This window comes from Terrapene carolina, unplaced genomic scaffold (assembly GCF_002925995.2).
Source record: "Terrapene carolina triunguis isolate 2854851 unplaced genomic scaffold, T_m_triunguis-2.0 Scaffold111, whole genome shotgun sequence".
Taxonomy (NCBI): domain Eukaryota; kingdom Metazoa; phylum Chordata; order Testudines; family Emydidae; genus Terrapene; species Terrapene triunguis.
The window spans coordinates 14972458-14991626 of NW_020664462.1; the positions used below are offsets into that span (position 1 = coordinate 14972458).

Below are 19169 nucleotides of genomic sequence, written 5' to 3' on the forward strand. Positions count from 1 at the left end.
TAAAGGGCTTACCTTTTAAAAGTTCAAGGGTCTGCTTTAAAATATTTGGGGGAGGGAGAGGCGGAGGAATCTTTTTAAAAAAATGGTTGGGTTCGGTTGAAGGCCCATTCAGTTGTTAAGAAAAGGAATTGCTGGAGTCCCGTGAGGTCTTCCACAGAGGTGTTGCAAAAGCATGAGAGTAATGCATGCCATGTGACTACAGCAATAGCCTAATATATAGGAATGGTGGTTCCATGCCATTATGAAGCTAGTTCGGTTGATAAAAATATATACTTGGTCTCTAAGGAAGTGGGCACGTATATGGGTGCTAATGTTTGTTATAATAAATAAACAAACAGCCTTTATTAAGGCTAATAATCTAGCATCAAAATGGTGGATTAAGATGTTTAAGGACTGATGGAAAGATTATTTTAATTAACATTTTGGGGACTGTATTAAAGATGACTATGAATGTTTCTGAAAAACAAACAAAAAATTTTTCTTACATTTTTAGTCTTACAAATAACTTACAATGATGTACTTGCTTATAATTACTTTTTTGCTGCACAGGTAGAGACTTTGGCTAATTTAAATAGCTTCATTTAACAATGTTTAAATATCTTCCCCCTGCTTATATTCAAGTCCTATCCACTTACTTTACTGGGGGGAAAAAATTCCCTACTGCTAGCACTGTAGAGCGGCTATAGATACAGAAGAGTTAGCTGGATTCTGAGCTTCCCTGTCCATCACAATGTTCTGATTTCAGATTCTGTGCCACTGGGGATAAATAACAGAAGGGGCAGAAAGAATACTGCTTGATTTTTCGTGCCTGGATTAATTTTGCAGTGCTAGCAGTGGGGAATATAATCCATCTTCTGACTTGTAAAGTGAAGATATTTTTGATACGGAAGTCATTGCAAGACAATAAATATGGGACCCTGTACTGTTTGCAGAGTTACTGTTCTAAGTATATCACACCTTAAGAATGACATCGGAACCATGTATAAATAAGAATTTTGCCATTGGTTCAACAGGTAAGATGTTGTGCTTCCAGGATCCAATCAAAATTAACAGAAATTAGTGTGTACCTGGTACATTTTGGCTCACAGGAGGTGTGTTCTGCATGATGTACCTGGAATGTTCCATATCAGGCAAGGGGTTAAAAGAGCAAGAACAAATCAAACAGAAAGTTACATGAAAGCAGTAGCCATCAGCGTGAGTTTGGATTAGCCTATATAATTCGCTTGTGGCTTGGGTAATACAACCATCCTAAAGTCATGCTGATAAAATCTTCAAGCCACACAATGCCATCATGTATTCCATGTATCTAACAGGGTCCTCCTTGAACTTAACTATTTCTCGTCTGTTTCATATTTTAGGATAATGTTGAAAGAACATTATATTGATAAAATGCGAGTTGCTGTATTTGGGAAGGTAAAATTTTCCTGTGATCCCTACCCTCTGTTATTGTTTGCTGATGTGTTTAAGCACTTGCACTTAATCTTGATTTATTGAGTGTACCTGTGGTGGTGGTTTTGTTTTTGGAGACAGGCTGCTTCTTGCTTAGAGTTTCTAAAGATGAGATCTTTCATTTTATCAGCCCATTTATCAATGTTTCCTTTGAAATTATCTTGAAAAGGAAAAACATCTATTATTTGTGAGGAAAAAATGCTGTCAGATATGAGAAGGGGCTTGTTAGAAGAAATTATTCTTGCTATCAGTATAGAGGTACAGTGGGTGAATAGTGCTGAACGGATAATAGAATCCCTGTCTCAGAGATTGCTTACCAGTTCATAGCAGCCACTGACATGCTAATAACAGTTTTGCTATTAGCACTATTTCTGAAGGCGGTGAGGAAAGGAGATGGGTTCTTGGCTTGGTACCAGTTCGTTCAGACCTGATGGAAAACATACTAAGGTTGATAATATAGAATGAATGTACCATTGTAGCTTTGAAAACTCAGACCTTACACCCCAAAAATGGGAGTTTTGCCCCAAGCAGGGACTGCCGGTTCAGGGTCTAAGTGTAAGCAGTGTGAGTCCGACTGTATGTTCTGTTTCAGATAGATGAGACACATCCAGAATCTTTGCTGGCACATTGGGCATTGCAGTAACCAAATTCAATATCAGTGACTGATGTTTTTTAGAGGATGCTGTAGTTTTACAGACTCTGCAACAGAGCAAGACGCGAATACAGGGCTCAATCCTGGACACAAACATATACAGTTATTTTGAAGACACAAGTGGTCCTCATGGTCCAGATCATTCCTCTCCTTTGGAAGAGCACACAGTAGGAGGTTCTGGGGGAAGTGAGAATTGCCAACAGGAGCTAGGGGGCATAGGCTATGGGACCCACCCTTGAACCTGGGAGTTCCCCAAAGATCCAGAGAAGGCTTGGCCATCTGTATGGACCCCCCTGTACCTCTGCACTATCAGGGACTCCCATGGCCACTGCTTTCCTTAGAGATCCTGACTGAGTTATCTTTCCCTTCCATACACTCTTCTCACCCTGGTCTGATGAGCCTCCACACCTTGTCCTGCACAGAGATCAGACTGCAGAGGTATCTGATATCTTTACACAAGGGGGAGGGTCCCCTCCTGTGTACACATCTGCAGGTGGACACTCTCGGCTTATAACCTTTAGCCAGTGGTTAAAATACTCACCCAGGATGTGGGAGATCCAGGTTCAAATCCCACTTCCTCTGACTGACATGGAGCAAGGATTTGAGTCTAGGGCTCCCGCCTCTCAGGTGAGTGCCCTAATCAGTGGGGATTTGAGGTATGCTGGAGTGGGTCTCATTCAGTCGCTCCTGCTGAAGCTGTTCCACTTTGTATGAAATACTTAGTAGTCATAGGCCAGAAAGCGTGAGAATGACTGTACAGCCCAGATGTTAGGGCATCCCCCTGGGCCGTGGGAGACCCAAATTCCAGTCCCTCTTCCAATGCCTATGTAATTGTTTATACAAGTGAACAGTTTCCATAGGAGAGATTGAGAGAGATCCTCTCCAGAAAACCCCACAGCCCAGTGGTTAGGATGCCACCACCTCCTCCACCATCTCTGTTCTGGACGAGGCCCGTAGGCGAGATAGGTGGGGGAACACCTAGTCTGAGGATGCTACTTGGGTAGCAGGACTGAGGCAGCTGTGCACATGCCCAGCAGCAGAAATGTAGGTACCACGGGACTTTACCAGTGGCAACTTAGGGGCCTAGGGACGTAGGCACCTGCAGGGTAGGCAGCAGCTGAGCAGGGTTTGAAAATCTAAATTTTGGACGTAGGTGCCTAAATCCCTTAGTGGATCTAGCCCAAAGTTCTTTAAGTGCATAAATGGTTGCAGGATCGGGCCCATAGTTAGGACCCAGGCTTCCACTGCTTACGTGTGCAAAACTCCCATTGAGGTAAAAGGGAAGATTTTCCTGTGTAGGGCCTGCAAGAATCCGGCTTTAGGAACTGGCTAGTTTAGTAACTCTTTGTGGGGCTGTGGCACTGGTTTAGAACCCTGTTTCCCATTCATTAGACTCTGTATTGAAAACACCACTGCCCCGCATGCACCTAGGCATACACAATGCTAGCAGGTTTGTCAGAACGCACCTGACTGTGCCCCAGTGCGTCTCAAATTAGCTACCAGCCCGTTACATTGGGAAGCAGAGTTGAATGGTTTTTAATCTAATGAACACTCTGGTCTGCTGTATCTCGGCCTAGTGGGATTTTGTGTCATCTAATGGCAGGGGGGGGGGGGGGGTTTGTGTACGCTTAACACCCAGGCTAAGGCATTACCTTGTATTAGTTGCGCTCAATTTACAGCTAATCCGCACGGAGCCACAGCCACGTCTCAGGGAATGTCTGTACTGCAGTCAGAGATGTGCCGGCAGCTCATGTAGACATACTCAAGCTTGCTTTGATCTAGATAGCTAAAACAGCAGTGCAGCTCCAGCAGCATGGGCCAGGTGGGGTTGTACAGCCCGTGCTTCAGCCCGTGTTAGCGAGCTATCTAGATTAAAGAGAGCTCGGTACGTCTACGCATGCTGCAATCACACCTCTGACTGCAGTGTAGACATACCCCAGATTATAAGCATTCTAGGCAGGGAGCCATTTTTGCATTCTCACCGACACATGTGTCTGTCTGTACTCTAGGATTACGGGGGCTATCTGAGCGCTTTTATTCTCCCAGCTGGTGAAGAGAATCAAGTATTCACGTGCGGAGCTGCTCTTTCTCCATTGACAGACTTGAAATTATACGGTAAACACCACTCTCTGGAGGCCACAAAATGCCAGCTCCCAGCCACTAGTGACATTCCCACCCTCCCCTTACTAGGTCTCCCTTCTCTTTGTTTCTTAAAACCTGGCTTCTGCCTCTGGTAATGACTGCAAAGTGTGGCCATCCACATTGCCACTGCATACCCCAGTAATTTTAGAAGCTCACCCATAATGGCATAGATAGAATCATAGAATCGGAAGGGACCTTGAAAGGTCAACTAGTCCAGTCCCCTACACTCATTGCAGGACTAAGTATTATCTAGACCAGGGATCGGCAACCTTTGGCACGTGGCCCATCAGGGAAATCCGCTGGTGGGCCGGGACGGTTTGTTTACCTGCAACGTACGCAGGTTCAGCCGATCGCAGCTCCCACTGGCCGCGGTTCGCTGCTGCAGGAAGCGGCGGCCAGCACATCCCTTGGCCCAGGCTGCTTCCCGCAGCCCCCATTGGCCTGGAATGGCGAACCACGGCCAGTGGGAGCTGCAATTGGCCAAACCTGTGGACGCTACAGGTAAACAAACCGTCCCGGCCAGCCAGCGGATTTCCTTGATGGGCTGCGTGCCAAAGGTTGCTGATCCCTGATCTAGACCATCCCTGACAGGTTTTTGTCTAACCTGCTCTTAAAAATCTCTAATGATGGAGAGATTCCACAACCTCCCTAGGCAATTTATTCCTGTGCTTAACCACCCTGACAGGAAGTTTTTCCTTATGTCCAACCCAAACCTCCCTTGCTGCAATTTAAGCCCATTGCTTCTTGTCCTATCCTCAGAGGTTAAGAAGAACATTTTTTCTCCCTCCTCTTGTAACAGTTATCATATCCCCTTTCAGTCTTCTCTTCTCCAGACTAAACAAACCCAATTATTTTAATTGTCCCTCATAGGTCACGTTTTCTAGATCTTTAATCATTTTTGTTGCTCTTCTCTGGACTTTCTCCAATTTGTCCACATCTTTCCTGAAATGTGGTGCCCAGAACAGGACAAGATACTCCAGTTGAGGCCTAATCAGCATTGAGTAGAGTGGAAGAATTACTTCTCATGTCTTGCTTACAACACTCCTGCTAATACATCCCAGGATGACATTTGCTTTTTTTGGCAACAGCGTTACACTGTTGACTCATATTTAGCTTGTGATCCACTGTGACCCCCAGATCCCTTTCTTCAGTACTCCTTCCTAGACAGTCCTTTCCCATGTTGTATGTGTGCAACCGATTGTTCCTTCCTAAGTGGAGTAGTTTGCATTTGTACTTATTGAATTTCATTCTATTTATTTCAGACCTTTTCTCCAGTTTGTCCAGAACATTTTGAATTTTAATCCTATCCTCCAAAGCACTTACAACCCTTCCCAGCTTGGTATCGTCCGCAAACTTTATAAGTGTACTCACTATACCATTATCTAAATCATTGATGAAGCTATTGAATAGAACCGGACCCAGAACTGATCCCTGCCAGATCCCACTCGTTATGCCCTTCCAGCTTGACTGAACCACTGATAACTGCTCCCTAGGAACAGTTTTCCAACCAGTTATGCACCCACCTTATAGTAGCTCCATCTAGGTTGTATTTCCCTAGTTTGTTTATGAGAAGGTCATGCGAGACAGAATCATAAGCCTTACTAAAGTCAAGATATACCACATCTACCACTTTCCCCCATCCACAAGGCTTGTTACCCTGTCAAAGAAAGCTATTAGGTTGGTTTGACACGATTTGTTCTTGACAAATCCACGCTGAGTGTTACTTATCACCTTAAAAATGTGTGATAAACAAATACATACAAATGTGTGATGAACACAACCCACACACTTATCAAAAAGGTTTGTTCAGTACTAGGAAGGGCTAGTGCTTGAGCTCCAAACTGCCCCACCCTGTTTAACGTTATATGTTCTGGCTAGGTTTTAAAGCAACCTGCGTCAGCTTGTGCATGCAAATGGACACATCTGCCTAGGTTGCAGACTCGCCTTCTGATGGAGCTTCGTGAGCTTGATAAATGGTTTGGTCACATGTTAAATGAAGGGTTTTGAATAAGGTCTAAATAGAGACTCACCAGCCCAGTTCTGTGCCTGGGCAGACTCCTGCGCCCACCCAGCGCCGCACTGGGGAGCCCCACAGGACCTTGCTCATGTGGAGGGCCTTGTAGGATCTGGCCTTTATTCATTGCGTGTCACACCTGCTGGGTCTGCAAATTCTCACTGTTGCTTGTATCAGCCCATTGGAAACTCAAACTTGAAATCTTCTTCCAAAGGCCAAATATTCCCATCACCATTTGCAAAGGACTGCTCCCATTCAGCCAAGGAGAAACTGATTTAAGGTCACCTTCTAGCCTCTCCCATCAAAGCACACGTCTAAAAGGAAGCTATCCCATTCCCGCCCAGTAGACCTATATAGGGATTTTACTCCTAGCTGTTGGAAGGCACAGCAGCCTCCTTGCCTCCCCTCCATTTCTCTCCTTGGCCGGCTACTCAGTGGGACTGATACTCTCTCACTTTGCACTGGTGTACATCAGGAGTAGCTCCATTAAAATTAAGGTGCTACTCCTGCGTTAGGGCCCCTGCAACTTCCACTGAGGCCAATGAGAACATTCCGATTGACTTCAACTGGAGTTGGATCAGCCATTAGGTGAAAGCAGAACAGAAATTATATAACTTGTAGCTCCCAGTATATTTCAGTTGCATTCAGAAATCAATAGCAGAGCCCCCCTGTGACTAATGTAATGCCTCTCTATATACATTGATGGCAAAAGGCCAAGTAGCACAGTGGATCATGTGGTAGCTGTAGGTTACAAAGGTTTGGCATTACAAATGTGTTTTGACTATTCTTTTATTAGAATTAAGTTTTCTCTGTCAATGTTATTACAGACGGAGTCATTAATTCTGACCAGGTTTCTAAAACAAAACAAAAACAAGAGAGTCTAAAACATTTCTCATTTATTGAAAGCTGAGTCAGAAAATGTGGCTTTTATTTTTGGAACGGACTGCACTGGCGTAAAAACTGACCAATATGTTTTTTTAATTTCTTTTCAAGCTTCTGCCTTTTCTGAAAGGTATTTGGGACTACATGGCATTGATAACAGAGCATATGAGGTAATTGCATGAAGTTGAGAACAGAGCTTTGAGTCAGTGTGCGCACTTTCATGACAAAATGTAAACCTTTCTTTAACTTTTTAACCCTGTCTTCTTATGTACAATTTGGGGGAGGAGGGAAATACCAAAACCAGTGCCTGAGAGTAGTAAAAAGGTCTTTGTTTGAAAGTTATTTTGGCTTTAAGTTTACAGACTGACTAGCTGTTTTGGTTTCCTTGAATTTAATGGTAAAGTAATTAATAGCCTTGTCATTCATTAATCCTCAGGCTACCCCTCTAAAGTAGGTAGGTATTATAAGCTCCATTTTACAGGTGGGAAAGCTGAGGCAGAGAGGTTGAGTGACTTGTCCATGGCCACAGGATGAATCAGTATCAACGCTATGGTTAGAACTCTGTTCTGGTGCTCAGCCCATTAGGTCTTGCATTTTAAGCTACAGTCCATTTAAAGTCCCTTTAACATTTCACCAAGGACGAGCTGCTGATAGTGGTAAGCACAGAATGGGTATTTCAGAATTCTGAAGCTTGAGTTGCTGGTAAGCAGAACTCTGGGCTTGAGTCTAGCAGGGTTTAAAATACAGATAGCTCATTAGTAAGGGTATTATTGTTCAGGGTGCGAGGGAGGCTCAATGGGTGTGAATGCTTCAGCTACTCTGAAGAAACTAGAAAAGAGTAGCTAAGTGGAGGGAAAGGGTCACTGGGCTGTGTCTGTAAAGTGCTGAAAAATTGGTGCTAACCCTGCACCCAGCCCAATGAAATGGATTTTGCACAGGCATTCACCACTGGGGTTTGAAATAATTGCCCACTTCACAACAAAGAAAAATCAGCCAGAGCCCCTGTGCTCCTCCTTAAGAGGTAGGGCTTGTGGGTAGGTGATCCATATAGTGAATTCACTGGCCCTCTGAAATTTCACAAGCACAGTTAGGCCGTGGTAGATTTTTTTTTCTAGAAAGTTGAAGGCAAATCAATCAAAATGAAAGGGGTTCTAAAGCAATCAGTGTTCTCATTTGGATGTAGTGCAAAATAGCTTGGCTGTATGTTTCAGAAGGTTGGTTTGGGTAAGTACTGGTACTTTTGACTAACTTGGGGAGAGAACCATTTAACTGTTAAATGCCATTGACTGCATCTGTGGAACATCGCAGTGTTCTAAGTGTGGCCTGCTGTGCCAGACACTGCTGTAACGCGTGCTTCCTAAACACCACAACTGGGCCGTGCACTCTCTAGGAATCAAGGAGCACAAGACTGCCATTTCCTGAGCCCTGGAACTGTGATGTGGAATTTATAAAGACCGCATGGCCCAAGGCCTGATGCAGACTTTATAAGCCATATTATTCTCCTGGAGGCAATGTTATAACGGAGGGAGCAGCATGCAGGAACTAGATGAGAACCAAGAGACAAAGAGTCTGTGTGGAAGGATGTTCCCTGCTGGGTTTTTTTCACCTGTGTATGCTTACATTCAGGTTTCCTTTTGTTTCCTCCCTCCCCCATGTCTGCTTGATAACTCCATTTACTGCTTAAATGCAAATGAAACCAAACACACATTCCTTTGTTTAGGACAGATTTGTTTGCTGACTTCTGCCTGGGCAGGGATATGGGGAACATGTGCTAATAATATCAGAATCTTATAACTTATGTTGCTATATATATTTCACCATGACAATGCTGACAAGCAATTTATGAGTTTTCAAATGATACCTCACAAGGCATACTTTATACAAAGATTATTACAATAGTGTGTAAGGTGTGAATGCAGGGGTGCAGCCATCACACCCATCATCTACTGTTGGGGCAGGATTGGTCATGAAGGGCAGGAAAAGGTTAGAGAAATGGACAGCGTAATTCCTCCTCTATTCTGCTGCTGTAATGATTCAAGCCGCCAAGAGGAAGAGGTTGCAATGATATCAGCTTGTTATTCTGGTGATCAAATATAAAACAGAGTTAAGTGCTACTTTGCTATGTATACAGAAATCACTACTTTCTGGCATGATGCTTAATCTTACCTGCAACTTCTATCTTCACAGATCACCAAATTAGCACACAGAGTCTCATTACTGAAAGATCAAAAGTTTTTGATCATTCATGCCACAGCTGATGGTAAGTGAACTCACTATTTTAGTGCGATACATTGTGTAGTTTATGAGACTCTTTGATTTTTTTCTTAATTAAAGTTGCCACTTTTATGCATTTATTGATACTAATCTGATTTTACAGAAAAAATCCATTTCCAGCATACTGCAGACCTTATTACACACCTAATTAGGGCAAAGGCTAATTACAGCTTGCAGGTACAGTATATGTGTGTTTCCATTTTTCATACTTAAACAGTCACTTGCACTTTGAACAGAAAACAGATGTTATGAAGTAAGCGTTAGAAAGCCCTCACTGTATATACAATACAATATAAAAATACAAATAGAACAGTAATTCTAACTTATATGTATATTATATAGTTTCTCTCTCTCTCTCTCTCTCTCTCTCTCTCACACACACACACACACACACACACACACACACACACATATTATATCATTATTTAGATTTGGCCCAATACTGCACAGTTGTTAGACTCAATGCAGAGGTGAAAGTAAGCCGGTGCAGTCCGGTACGGCGTACTGGCAAGAGCCGGTACGCCGTGCCAGACTGGACTGGCTTCCCCGGAGCTCAGGACTCCGGTGTACCGGTAAGTCCTTTAAGTTACTTTCACCCCTGGCTCAATGCATATGTTCTTAGGCTGGGATTCTCAAAGGAATTTGGAATTCAACTCCTGCTGACTTTCAGTGAGAACTAGGAGCACAGCTCCATATTCCCCTTTGAAAATTACAGCTTTAGAAGTCTGTTATAATCAACTGGCATTCATATAACGTGTAAACAAGTTGCCTGTTAGACCTAAATTAAAAGCATAGTTGAGATTATGTAGGACATTTCCTTTAGAGAGTTATCAACGTTCCTTCTAACAAAAAATAAATTCCTTTTTCAACAAGTTTGCATTCAACTTTTTAAGTAATGAAACTATTTTAATTCACATTGGAAGGAGTAGATCCTAAGGCCTTGTCTACATAGGACTACACTCATTTAGTTCAACTGGAGGATACCCCGGTGTGGTCACATTACCAAGTTCTGTCAGCATAGCTATGTCGGTCAGGAATGTGAAAAAACCACCACCACCTCCAACCGGCATAGTTATGCTGGCAACACTCCCAGTTCATGTCCTTCAGGGAGCTGGTGGTACAATGCTGACAGAAAAACTCCTTCTGTCAGCATAAGCTGCATCTACACTAGAGGGCTCTTCTGATATAGGTATTACCTGCAAAGCATTTGTACTGTAGCTAAGGCCTATTTAGGTCTAACTTAAACCTGATCAGAATCTACTTTTAAATTGAAATAAGAATGTCCACACAGACGTTGGCACCAATTTAACTCAATTGGTTTAAATTCAGTCTGTTAGTTTAGCCAGTGCAAGACAAGCCCTAAGTGCTATATGACAGTGTTTGTATTGATGTTTATTAGCTAGAGCTGGGCCTGAGCTGCAGAGGTCAGCTCTGGATGGATCCCAGGTGTTCAGATCTGGGACTGCAGTTCGGGCCCATCTCTAATCTGAACGTAAAGCTACTCACGGTCTCCTTGGTTCCTTTGCAGATATACCCCGATGAAAGCCATTACTTTAACAGTGCAGCACTCGAGCAACACTTGTACAAGTCCCTCGTCAATTTCTTTGTGGACTGTTTCAAAGTTCAGGACAAACTCCCGATAGTCACACTGAAAGAGGATGAGGAGGAGGATTAACCCTTTTGGTTCGTGCGAAGCACAAGGCCATTCTTTATAACAATATGCAACTGAATCATTTTCCTGGAGAAAGAAATGTTATGTTGTTAGCATGTATTCAAACGAAACTGAAAGCAGCTCGCCTGCTTTACGGACAGCAACTCCTTCCTGAATGGAAGAACATTAAGCATGATAAACTCAGCAGAAACTGCTGTCTGACATGAATCCGTCACAGACATCACCGTCTTATTTGCCACAAAATGACTTCTGGAGTAAAAGGCTCTCAAGAAATTGGACTTGAAGGACCACCCCAAGAAACTACCTTGAGGACTAGTAGGTTAAATGGCCCTTTTGCATTCAAGAAATGAAGCAGTAGCAATGAAATACATCATCTCTATTAGGGTTACCATAGTTAGCATCCTGTTGTGTCAGATAAAACTTAATAAATGGAAAAGATTATAGCACAATTATTTTAAAGGTACTGATTCATACATATTTGCCTGCTCTCCCCCATGTTTAGAAGATTCATCACTGCTATGGGGCATACAGATTCTAATTATACAAAGTATCACTGTAGTTACACTAATGTTTAATTAGCCTCATGTAATTAATTACTATTTGATATTGTTTTTACCTGTTCCTCTTTACATTTGATCTCATGCTCACCTTATCAGCTTCACAACTTGTCATGGATGTGGAAGAAAACATGCATTGAACTAACTAGACCAGTGTTTTTCAGTTGCTGGGTCATGACCCTAGAGGCGGTCACAAAAGGCAATCAGGGAAGGGGGGGTGCAAGATGTTAAATTTTTATTACAATGTAAAGCAAAGAAAATCTTGTTCCCTCCCTCCCTGCATGTGCTTATCCTTCAATTATTCTCTGTTAACCTCTCCAAGCACACACACAAATAAATTATTTTGGGGCAGTTTAATGGCTTGTGTTATACAGGAGGTCAGACTTGATGATCACGGTGGTCCCTTCTGCTCTTGGGATCTATGAATTTAGGCTAAGCTTTGATATAATTTTTACTCTTCTAAAGTAAATGTAAGGGGGTTGCAAACATTTGTTACTTTGAATAAGTGGTCAGAAAAGATTGCGAACCACTGATCTACACTCTGGTAGAGGGAGTTTGCATCAGATACTTTGCTGATCGTCTTCTGAAGCATTAAAAAAGAAAATCAGTGTGGATAGACTTATTTCATAGGCTGTCTGCAGCTTAGTTTTGATTTTGGATTCCAAGGCAATGATTATCACATTCCACTTTTAGTTATGTCTTCTGTTTGCAGGAGGTTGGTAAAATCAGAGCATCTAAAATCATACAGGTCTTTGCAGGGGTGGAAAACAATGTTTAAAAACCCATGTGAAAATCTTTCAAATCTCAAAAATCATTCTTTCACCTCCAGTTACCATAGCATAAAGATTTTGGCTAGTGTTGCTCCTTGTAAGATATTCTGACCAAATGTACAGCCAGTATTAATATTGTATATTTCATTTTGTTGTATATAAAGGAATGTAAGTCCGTTATTTGTCAGGTCTCCAATCCAATATTAGTCTTGTGTTGAGCATGCATGCTATAACCTTCCTTTGCTGATCAGGACTCTTTAGAAGTACTAGCTTGGAAATATATCAATTAATGTAATTTCTTTTCTTGTTTTGACAACTTGAATGTCAGCGCAGGTTTCTACATTTTTACACAGTACTGTGGGTAAACTCACATCCTGACAGCAATGATGATGTATCCATTGTGTTCCTTAATGTGTCAAGTTTTTTTTTATTTTAATCTCTAAGCTTTGACGGCTGGTTGTAATTAGATCATCCTGGACACTATATTGGTAAATCACAGAAACAATCGAGTTTGGTTTGGGGGTTTTTCTTTAATTTACAGTGCATTGACATTTTGCGAACAGGAACTACAGTATAAATCTGCTTTACTCGGCAGTATGCCAAATAGACAATACGAATGCTGTGTGTCCAGATTTTACTACACTAAATGGGCTCAAAAGTCTGAAATGAACTGGATCAGAAAAACATCGAATCTGCTCTGTCCGCAATCTTTTGTAGGAGGACATTTAGGATGTGGCATGGTAGTGTTCGTTCATCCATGAAATAAAACATTATTTTACCACCCTGCTTGCTACTTTTTGGTTTTTAGTTAAGTATTTAAATAATAGTTACCATCCGTGTGATTTCTAACTGAGTTGGAACCCAACCCCCAGATGCCATATATAGCATCTCAATGTGACTGCAGAAAGTCACTTACTGCGCACCTCACCCTAAGGAGTGATTGCTGTTTCTGAGGAAGTCATGAAGTCCTGTAGAATGTGTTCAGTCCAAAAGAACCTCCTAATGTGAGGGCCTCTGTTATTCAACCATCTTTTATGGCAACTGTGCCCTTCGATGTATATTCTCTTTCTCTCACAGGAGAATCATCGGTGTCCTTTCTACCATCCACCCCCATTCACCTCTTGCCTGCCTGCAGCTGAATGGCAAGGACATAGGCCAGTATTCTCAACTAGGGAAAATCGGCCAAATGGACTTTTAACATCAAGTACAGCAAGTTGCAACGGAGACCACAAAAGAGGTTTAACTCTATTGCCATCTCTCCCCTGTCTCTTCTGCTGGAAGAACGACGGTTTTCAGGTTAAAGTGAAAGGAATGGGAGTGAGAACGTGCTATTCCAACAGATTTCCTGTGTGATTATGGGCAAGTTACCTGTGGGTGTGCGTGTCTATCAGTAAAATGGGAATAATACCCATCACTACATGGCATGGAGCTCCTTGGTTACTAGGGAAGGGCTACGTTTTCTTCACATCTTATATGTAGCCTCTCTCGAATTGGAAAAGAATCCTTTATTGTTCTAAACGCTGGTGTAAACTGGAGAGTTTTCTCCCATTACAAGCCTTGGTTACCTTCCCACCCCCTTACATACACACAAATGTCACACGCTACCCTGCACCGCAGGCTGCTACTTCAAGGGGAGTTGGAAATCTGCACTCCCAGAACTCATTATTCCACCAGAGGATTTTTTCCCTATTATCCCTTTAAAAGCTTAGGATCGGGTGCTTGCTCCTGGAATAAATAGTAGGGGATGGAAGGCACGTTTTGCAATGGCATCTTGCTGATTGTTTAGGTCACATGGCCTAAGCTCAGAATGATGTGACATTATCTGATTCCGTGTGCTGGACCCTATCTCTGAAGGAGTGCAACAAGCAGATTTTACAATCAAACAAGGTAATGGTGAACAAAGTCATTTTAACCTCTGCTACCAGCAATTCAGGCATCAAGAAGATTTGTCATTGCTATGGGCATAAGTAGTCCAGTTATCCAAAGTATTGCTGTAGTTACACTACAGTTTAATTAACCTTATGTAATTAATTACTATTGCATTGGGTGATCAGAGTGAGCTCTTCAATTTGATGGCGTGTTTGTCTTGCTGGAACACGATAACTTTTGAACGTTGCCTCTGATCGATTCCAAAAATTCAAGGACCATTCAAGGATTGAGCAGAACCCTATTGACGTTGGGGAATTAAGGGACACAGCGCCCCTGCCAGGTGGTGAGCAAACCCGGCAGTTTCAAACACCTTTGTAACTACCTATAGATAAAAAAAAAAAAGGTTGATGGCAGCCATCAACATCTTCCAGGATATCCCTCACTCCCTTCCCCGCCCCCATATCTCAGCTCTATTCATCCTCCCAATACAGCTTAACATGTTGACTCCCCAAATGACTTACCTCCCAGACAGAAAGACAAGAAATAAGAATTGGGGGGAATTGTGGCACATACAGAGCCCCTGCCTTGGTGGGAGAGAATGGAGGACCCTGTCATGGAGGAATGGGGGAGGCATACAGGCCTCCTTGCTAAAGGAAGAGAATGGGGGTAGGGAACATGGATACTCAGCTGTGATGTGGCACGGGAACAGCAGGGCAGGCACACAGCCATTGGTGGGGGTGAGACTAAAGGGGCACAACGAGCCCTTGGCCTGAGCCGGGGTGTGGCTTTGTACCGAGTCTCTGAACTAGAGACAGGAACAGCGTTTTTGTGAAGGGAAATCAGGCCTCACCAACCTATTAGAAATCTTTGGGGGTGGGGAGGTTAGCAAACATGGACAAGGGTGACCCAGTGGCTATAGGATCTGTACTGGGACCAGTTCTGGTCAACATGAGCTAGAAAAGTGGGGGTTAAGCAGTGAGATGGCAAAGTTTGCAGCTGATACTAGATTACTCAGTCCAAAACTCACTGGGAAAAGTTACAAAGGGAATCTCAAAAAATTAGGTGACTGGGCAACAAAATGGCAAATGGAATTGAGTGTTGGCAATGCAAAGTAATGCACATTGGAAAACAAAATCCCACTTATATATACGAAGTGATGGGGTCGTAGTTAGCTGGTACCACTCCGGAAAGTGATCTTGGAGTTATTACAGCTAGTTCACTGAAAACAGCTGCTCAATGTGCAGCGGCCAGCAAAAAAAGCTTACAATGTTAGGAGCTATTATGAAAGGGCTAGACGATAGGACTGAAAATGCCATAATGCCACTTTATAAATCCATGGTATGGCCACACCTTGACTACGGCATCCAATTCTGGTCACCCCATCCCAATAAAAAGATATATTAGCATTAGAAAAAGTACAGCGCTGGGCAACAAATATGATGATGGGTATGGAACAGCTGCCATACGTGAAGAGAGTAAAAAGACTGGGACCTTTCAGTTTTGAAATGAGACGACTAAGGGGGGATATGATAGAGAGCTATAAAATCATGACTGGTGTGGAGAAAGTTGAGGGAACTGTTATGTACGCCTTCCCGTAGCACAAGAACTGGGGGGGGGTCACCCAATGAAATTAATAGGCAACAGGTTTAAAGCAAACAAGAGGAAGTACTTCTTCATACAATGCACCGTCAATGTCTGGAACTCATTGCCAGGGGATGTTGTGAAGGCCAAAAGTATAACTGACTTAAATAATGAGTTAGATAAGTTAATGGTGGACAGGTCCCTCAACAGCTATTAACCAAGATGGTTGGGGCACAACCCCCAAGCTCTGGGTGTCCCTAAAACTCTGACTGACAGACACTGGGACTGGACGACAGGGAATGGCTCATTTGATAATTGCTCTGTTCTGCTCATTCGTTCTGAAGCCAGGGTACTGGGGCTAGCTAGGCCATGGTCTGCTTCAGTACAGCCAGTCGTATGTAATGCCAGGAACCCTTGGTGTGCCCAGTGAGAGTCATTGACAGAAGCAGCAGCAAGTGCAAGCCTCTAATATAGTGGTCACGTGTTGCTCTGTTTTCTTTAGACTCATGCTCCCCTATTAGCTCCTCTCAGGCCCCCTACAACCTTTCTCCAGTGCAAACAAACCCCTCCTACCGCACCCTGTTGCTGGCTAGAGGACTGGTGCAACGTGGTGTAGTGTGGCTGGCGTGTTCGCTCCCTGGCTGGTGGCACGGGACACTCACTCCCCTGGTTTAGTTGAGAGGGAAGCCTCATATTATCCGCAGCGCCTCCTGTGAGAGTGTCACGTCGCTCGCTCTCGCCCCACCCCTTGTCTCCAGTTGTGCTAGGGAGGGGGTCACTGTTCTTGCACCCAGCCCAGCTGTCATCGCAATGCTTCTGCTTTGTCCAGGCATCTGGGCGCCCATTGCCCAGCTCCTGTATGTAGGTTTGCCAATTTCAGTCAGCCGTAGTCCCGGTGGTTCCATCACATGACATAATTTTTAATTAACGATTAATCTTTAATTCCTGGAGGGGTGGGAACCGGGTGGGAACCCTCCCTGTACCCAGGTAGCTCCTCCTCCCTGGAGCAAGGCAGACGTGCCAAGGCGGGGGGCGGGGGTGGGCGCACTGGGTGTAGAGTGCACTAAGGCCCCCCCACAGCAGCAGACCCTGTTGCGCCGGCACAGTCGAGCAGTGGACAGCAATGCAAGTGTGACACTGCCACAGCAGAGGCAGCACATCGCCCTGGTCCACAGGCTGGCCGGGGGCCTCTGACCCAAACAGGACCTACAGCCCAAGCTGTACAGTGCGATGCAATGCAGCTGACAATACTAGAGGCAGGCTGGCTTAGTGGCTAGAGCTCTGGAGTGGGACTCACTCTGCAGCCTGGGTGGGGGCTTCCTCACTCTGCCACTGGCCTGCTGGGTGACTTCGGCCACTTTGCTATGGCTCAGTTTCCCAGCTGTAAAATGGGGCTAATGCTACTGCCCTTCTCTGTAAAGCACTTTAATAATAATAAGCCAGAGATTTCAAAGCACAACTAGACTGTACCCTCACAGCATGACAGAAACTGGCTCTGTGCTGTTCGGGGGGGGGGGCAGGGTGTTAGAAATAACAAGCGGGAGGAAGCACATGGCCTCAGTTTCCTATTTTAGTAATTGTATGGGGTTTAAGCTCATTTTCCTCAACAAACATCCTCCCCCCTTTCCTGTTCGCATCCCTCTATGAACCGGACACTTTCAGCCTGGCGCATCAATGTGTTCTCTGGTTCTCGGCTTCACCACTGACAAATACTAGTAAAGCTGGAAAGCACGCCCATGGCCCCCTTGCAGGGCCAAAACTGATAAACTGCTCCAGCAATAGCCACTTCAGTCCTTGGGAGCGTCTTGTGGTTTGTATTTATTCCCTCTGTGGCTGATTGCAAGGCCCAATGAGTCCTTTTCTAGTGTAGCCCCCCCCCCCTGCAGTAGGCTGGAGGCTTCAAGGATGCAGCTCAATGCTTTTTGGCCCCTCACCAGTTTGCTTTGCCGCCCACCGGTTTTAAATAGTTGTGTATGTTTGGCTGCGTTGCTGCAGAGCAGGATTGGTCAAAGAGGACACAGGGGGCTGGATATAGTCTTTGGAACCATAAACCGGCTCTTGCATTGGTCACGGACTTGATGGTTACAATGAGTCTGGCCATTCAGTGTCCTGACAGCCACACAGCACCAAGCACAGAATGGGCCACTGCACACCAGCTGTGGATTGGGCACATTGAGGGCACTGGATTAGCTTTCACCTGTCTCATGCTCACGCTGTGGCTACATGGTACAGTAAAACCCCACTGGCTCAGGCATTTGGTCAAAGGGCAGGACTAGTAAGGATGACACCCTCCACCCCCTGATCCTGAATTTATCCAATACACTATTGAAAAGTAGAGGAATTTACCTCCGCATGACACATGGCACAATGTGCAAGTCCTCGTATTCTAGGACTCATTCTGTCACCATTCATTCAGCACAAACTAGCTTGGGCCTGATCCTGTTTCCATGCAAGTCAGGCTGGCTGTGGAGGTGAGAGCCTGGGGCACCATAGGGGAGGCTGTGTGAAGGCTGGTACAGGAGGAGGTTGGGTAGGGCTGGGCTACCTGGAGACTAGCTGCAGAGTTGGGGGCCAGGTAGGACCTGGGAGGGGAAGCGCAGAGTTCCAGCAGAGTCCAAAGCGCTGGGCTTACAGCACATTGCAGCTTAAAACCCCATACACACAGTCTCTTCAGTCCCGCTCTTTGCCCTCCCCCTTCACTTCACCGCCTTCATTCATTCAGTCCCTCCCGCCCCACTGACTCTCTCCATGCAGCCCTTGCCCCACATGCATGATGCTGCCTCTCTCCTCGCCCTGTGCCACATGCCCCCACTCCTGTTCACATGGGGGCTGACGGTGAGTCCCGGGGGGAGGGAAGAGGGAGCAGGGACAAACGGGACCGAGGGAGTGCTGAGATGACAGAGCCCACTATTGCGCTCAGTACTGTCAATTACCCCAATAGCAAGAGGCACAGGTGCCGACTTCCTCTGCTTCCAGGCTGTGCTCGACCCCTCCCCCCGCTCTGCCCCAGGCCCTGCCCCTCCCCTCCCCTCAAACTCCCACCCCTTTGCTCAGCCTCTGCTCACTTGGCACGTTTCCTGAGTTGCTGGGAAAGACAGACACCGGCAGCGAATACGTGTTTGCACTGAAATCTGCGGCTAGCTGTTAAAGCTTAGAACCAGTCTTCACCATGTGTGTGTGTGGGGGGGGGGGTATGGGGGGGGGGGGGGGGAGAGATCTCAGGCACTGCCAAGCTAGTGGCAGGTAGACTAGCAGTCACACTATTAGGTCTACCCTTGGCACTGGGGGTGCGAGTACCAAGATGACT

General features: G+C 44.8%; 1 protein-coding gene across 1 annotated transcript in view; it reads left to right on the forward strand.

The window, feature by feature from the left end:
• DPP6 (dipeptidyl peptidase like 6) overlaps window positions 1-12592 on the forward strand; it is a 594783-nt gene extending 582191 nt beyond the window's left edge. Inside the window, exons 21-26 of the mRNA XM_026652149.1 lie at window positions 1359-1413; window positions 4111-4216; window positions 7251-7309; window positions 9327-9399; window positions 9517-9590; window positions 10942-12592. Coding sequence (XP_026507934.1) covers window positions 1359-1413; window positions 4111-4216; window positions 7251-7309; window positions 9327-9399; window positions 9517-9590; window positions 10942-11088 — 514 coding nt within the window. The 3' untranslated portion in view covers window positions 11089-12592. The remainder of the gene's footprint in view (window positions 1-1358; window positions 1414-4110; window positions 4217-7250; window positions 7310-9326; window positions 9400-9516; window positions 9591-10941) is intronic.
• Window positions 12593-19169: the final 6577 nt, after the last annotated feature.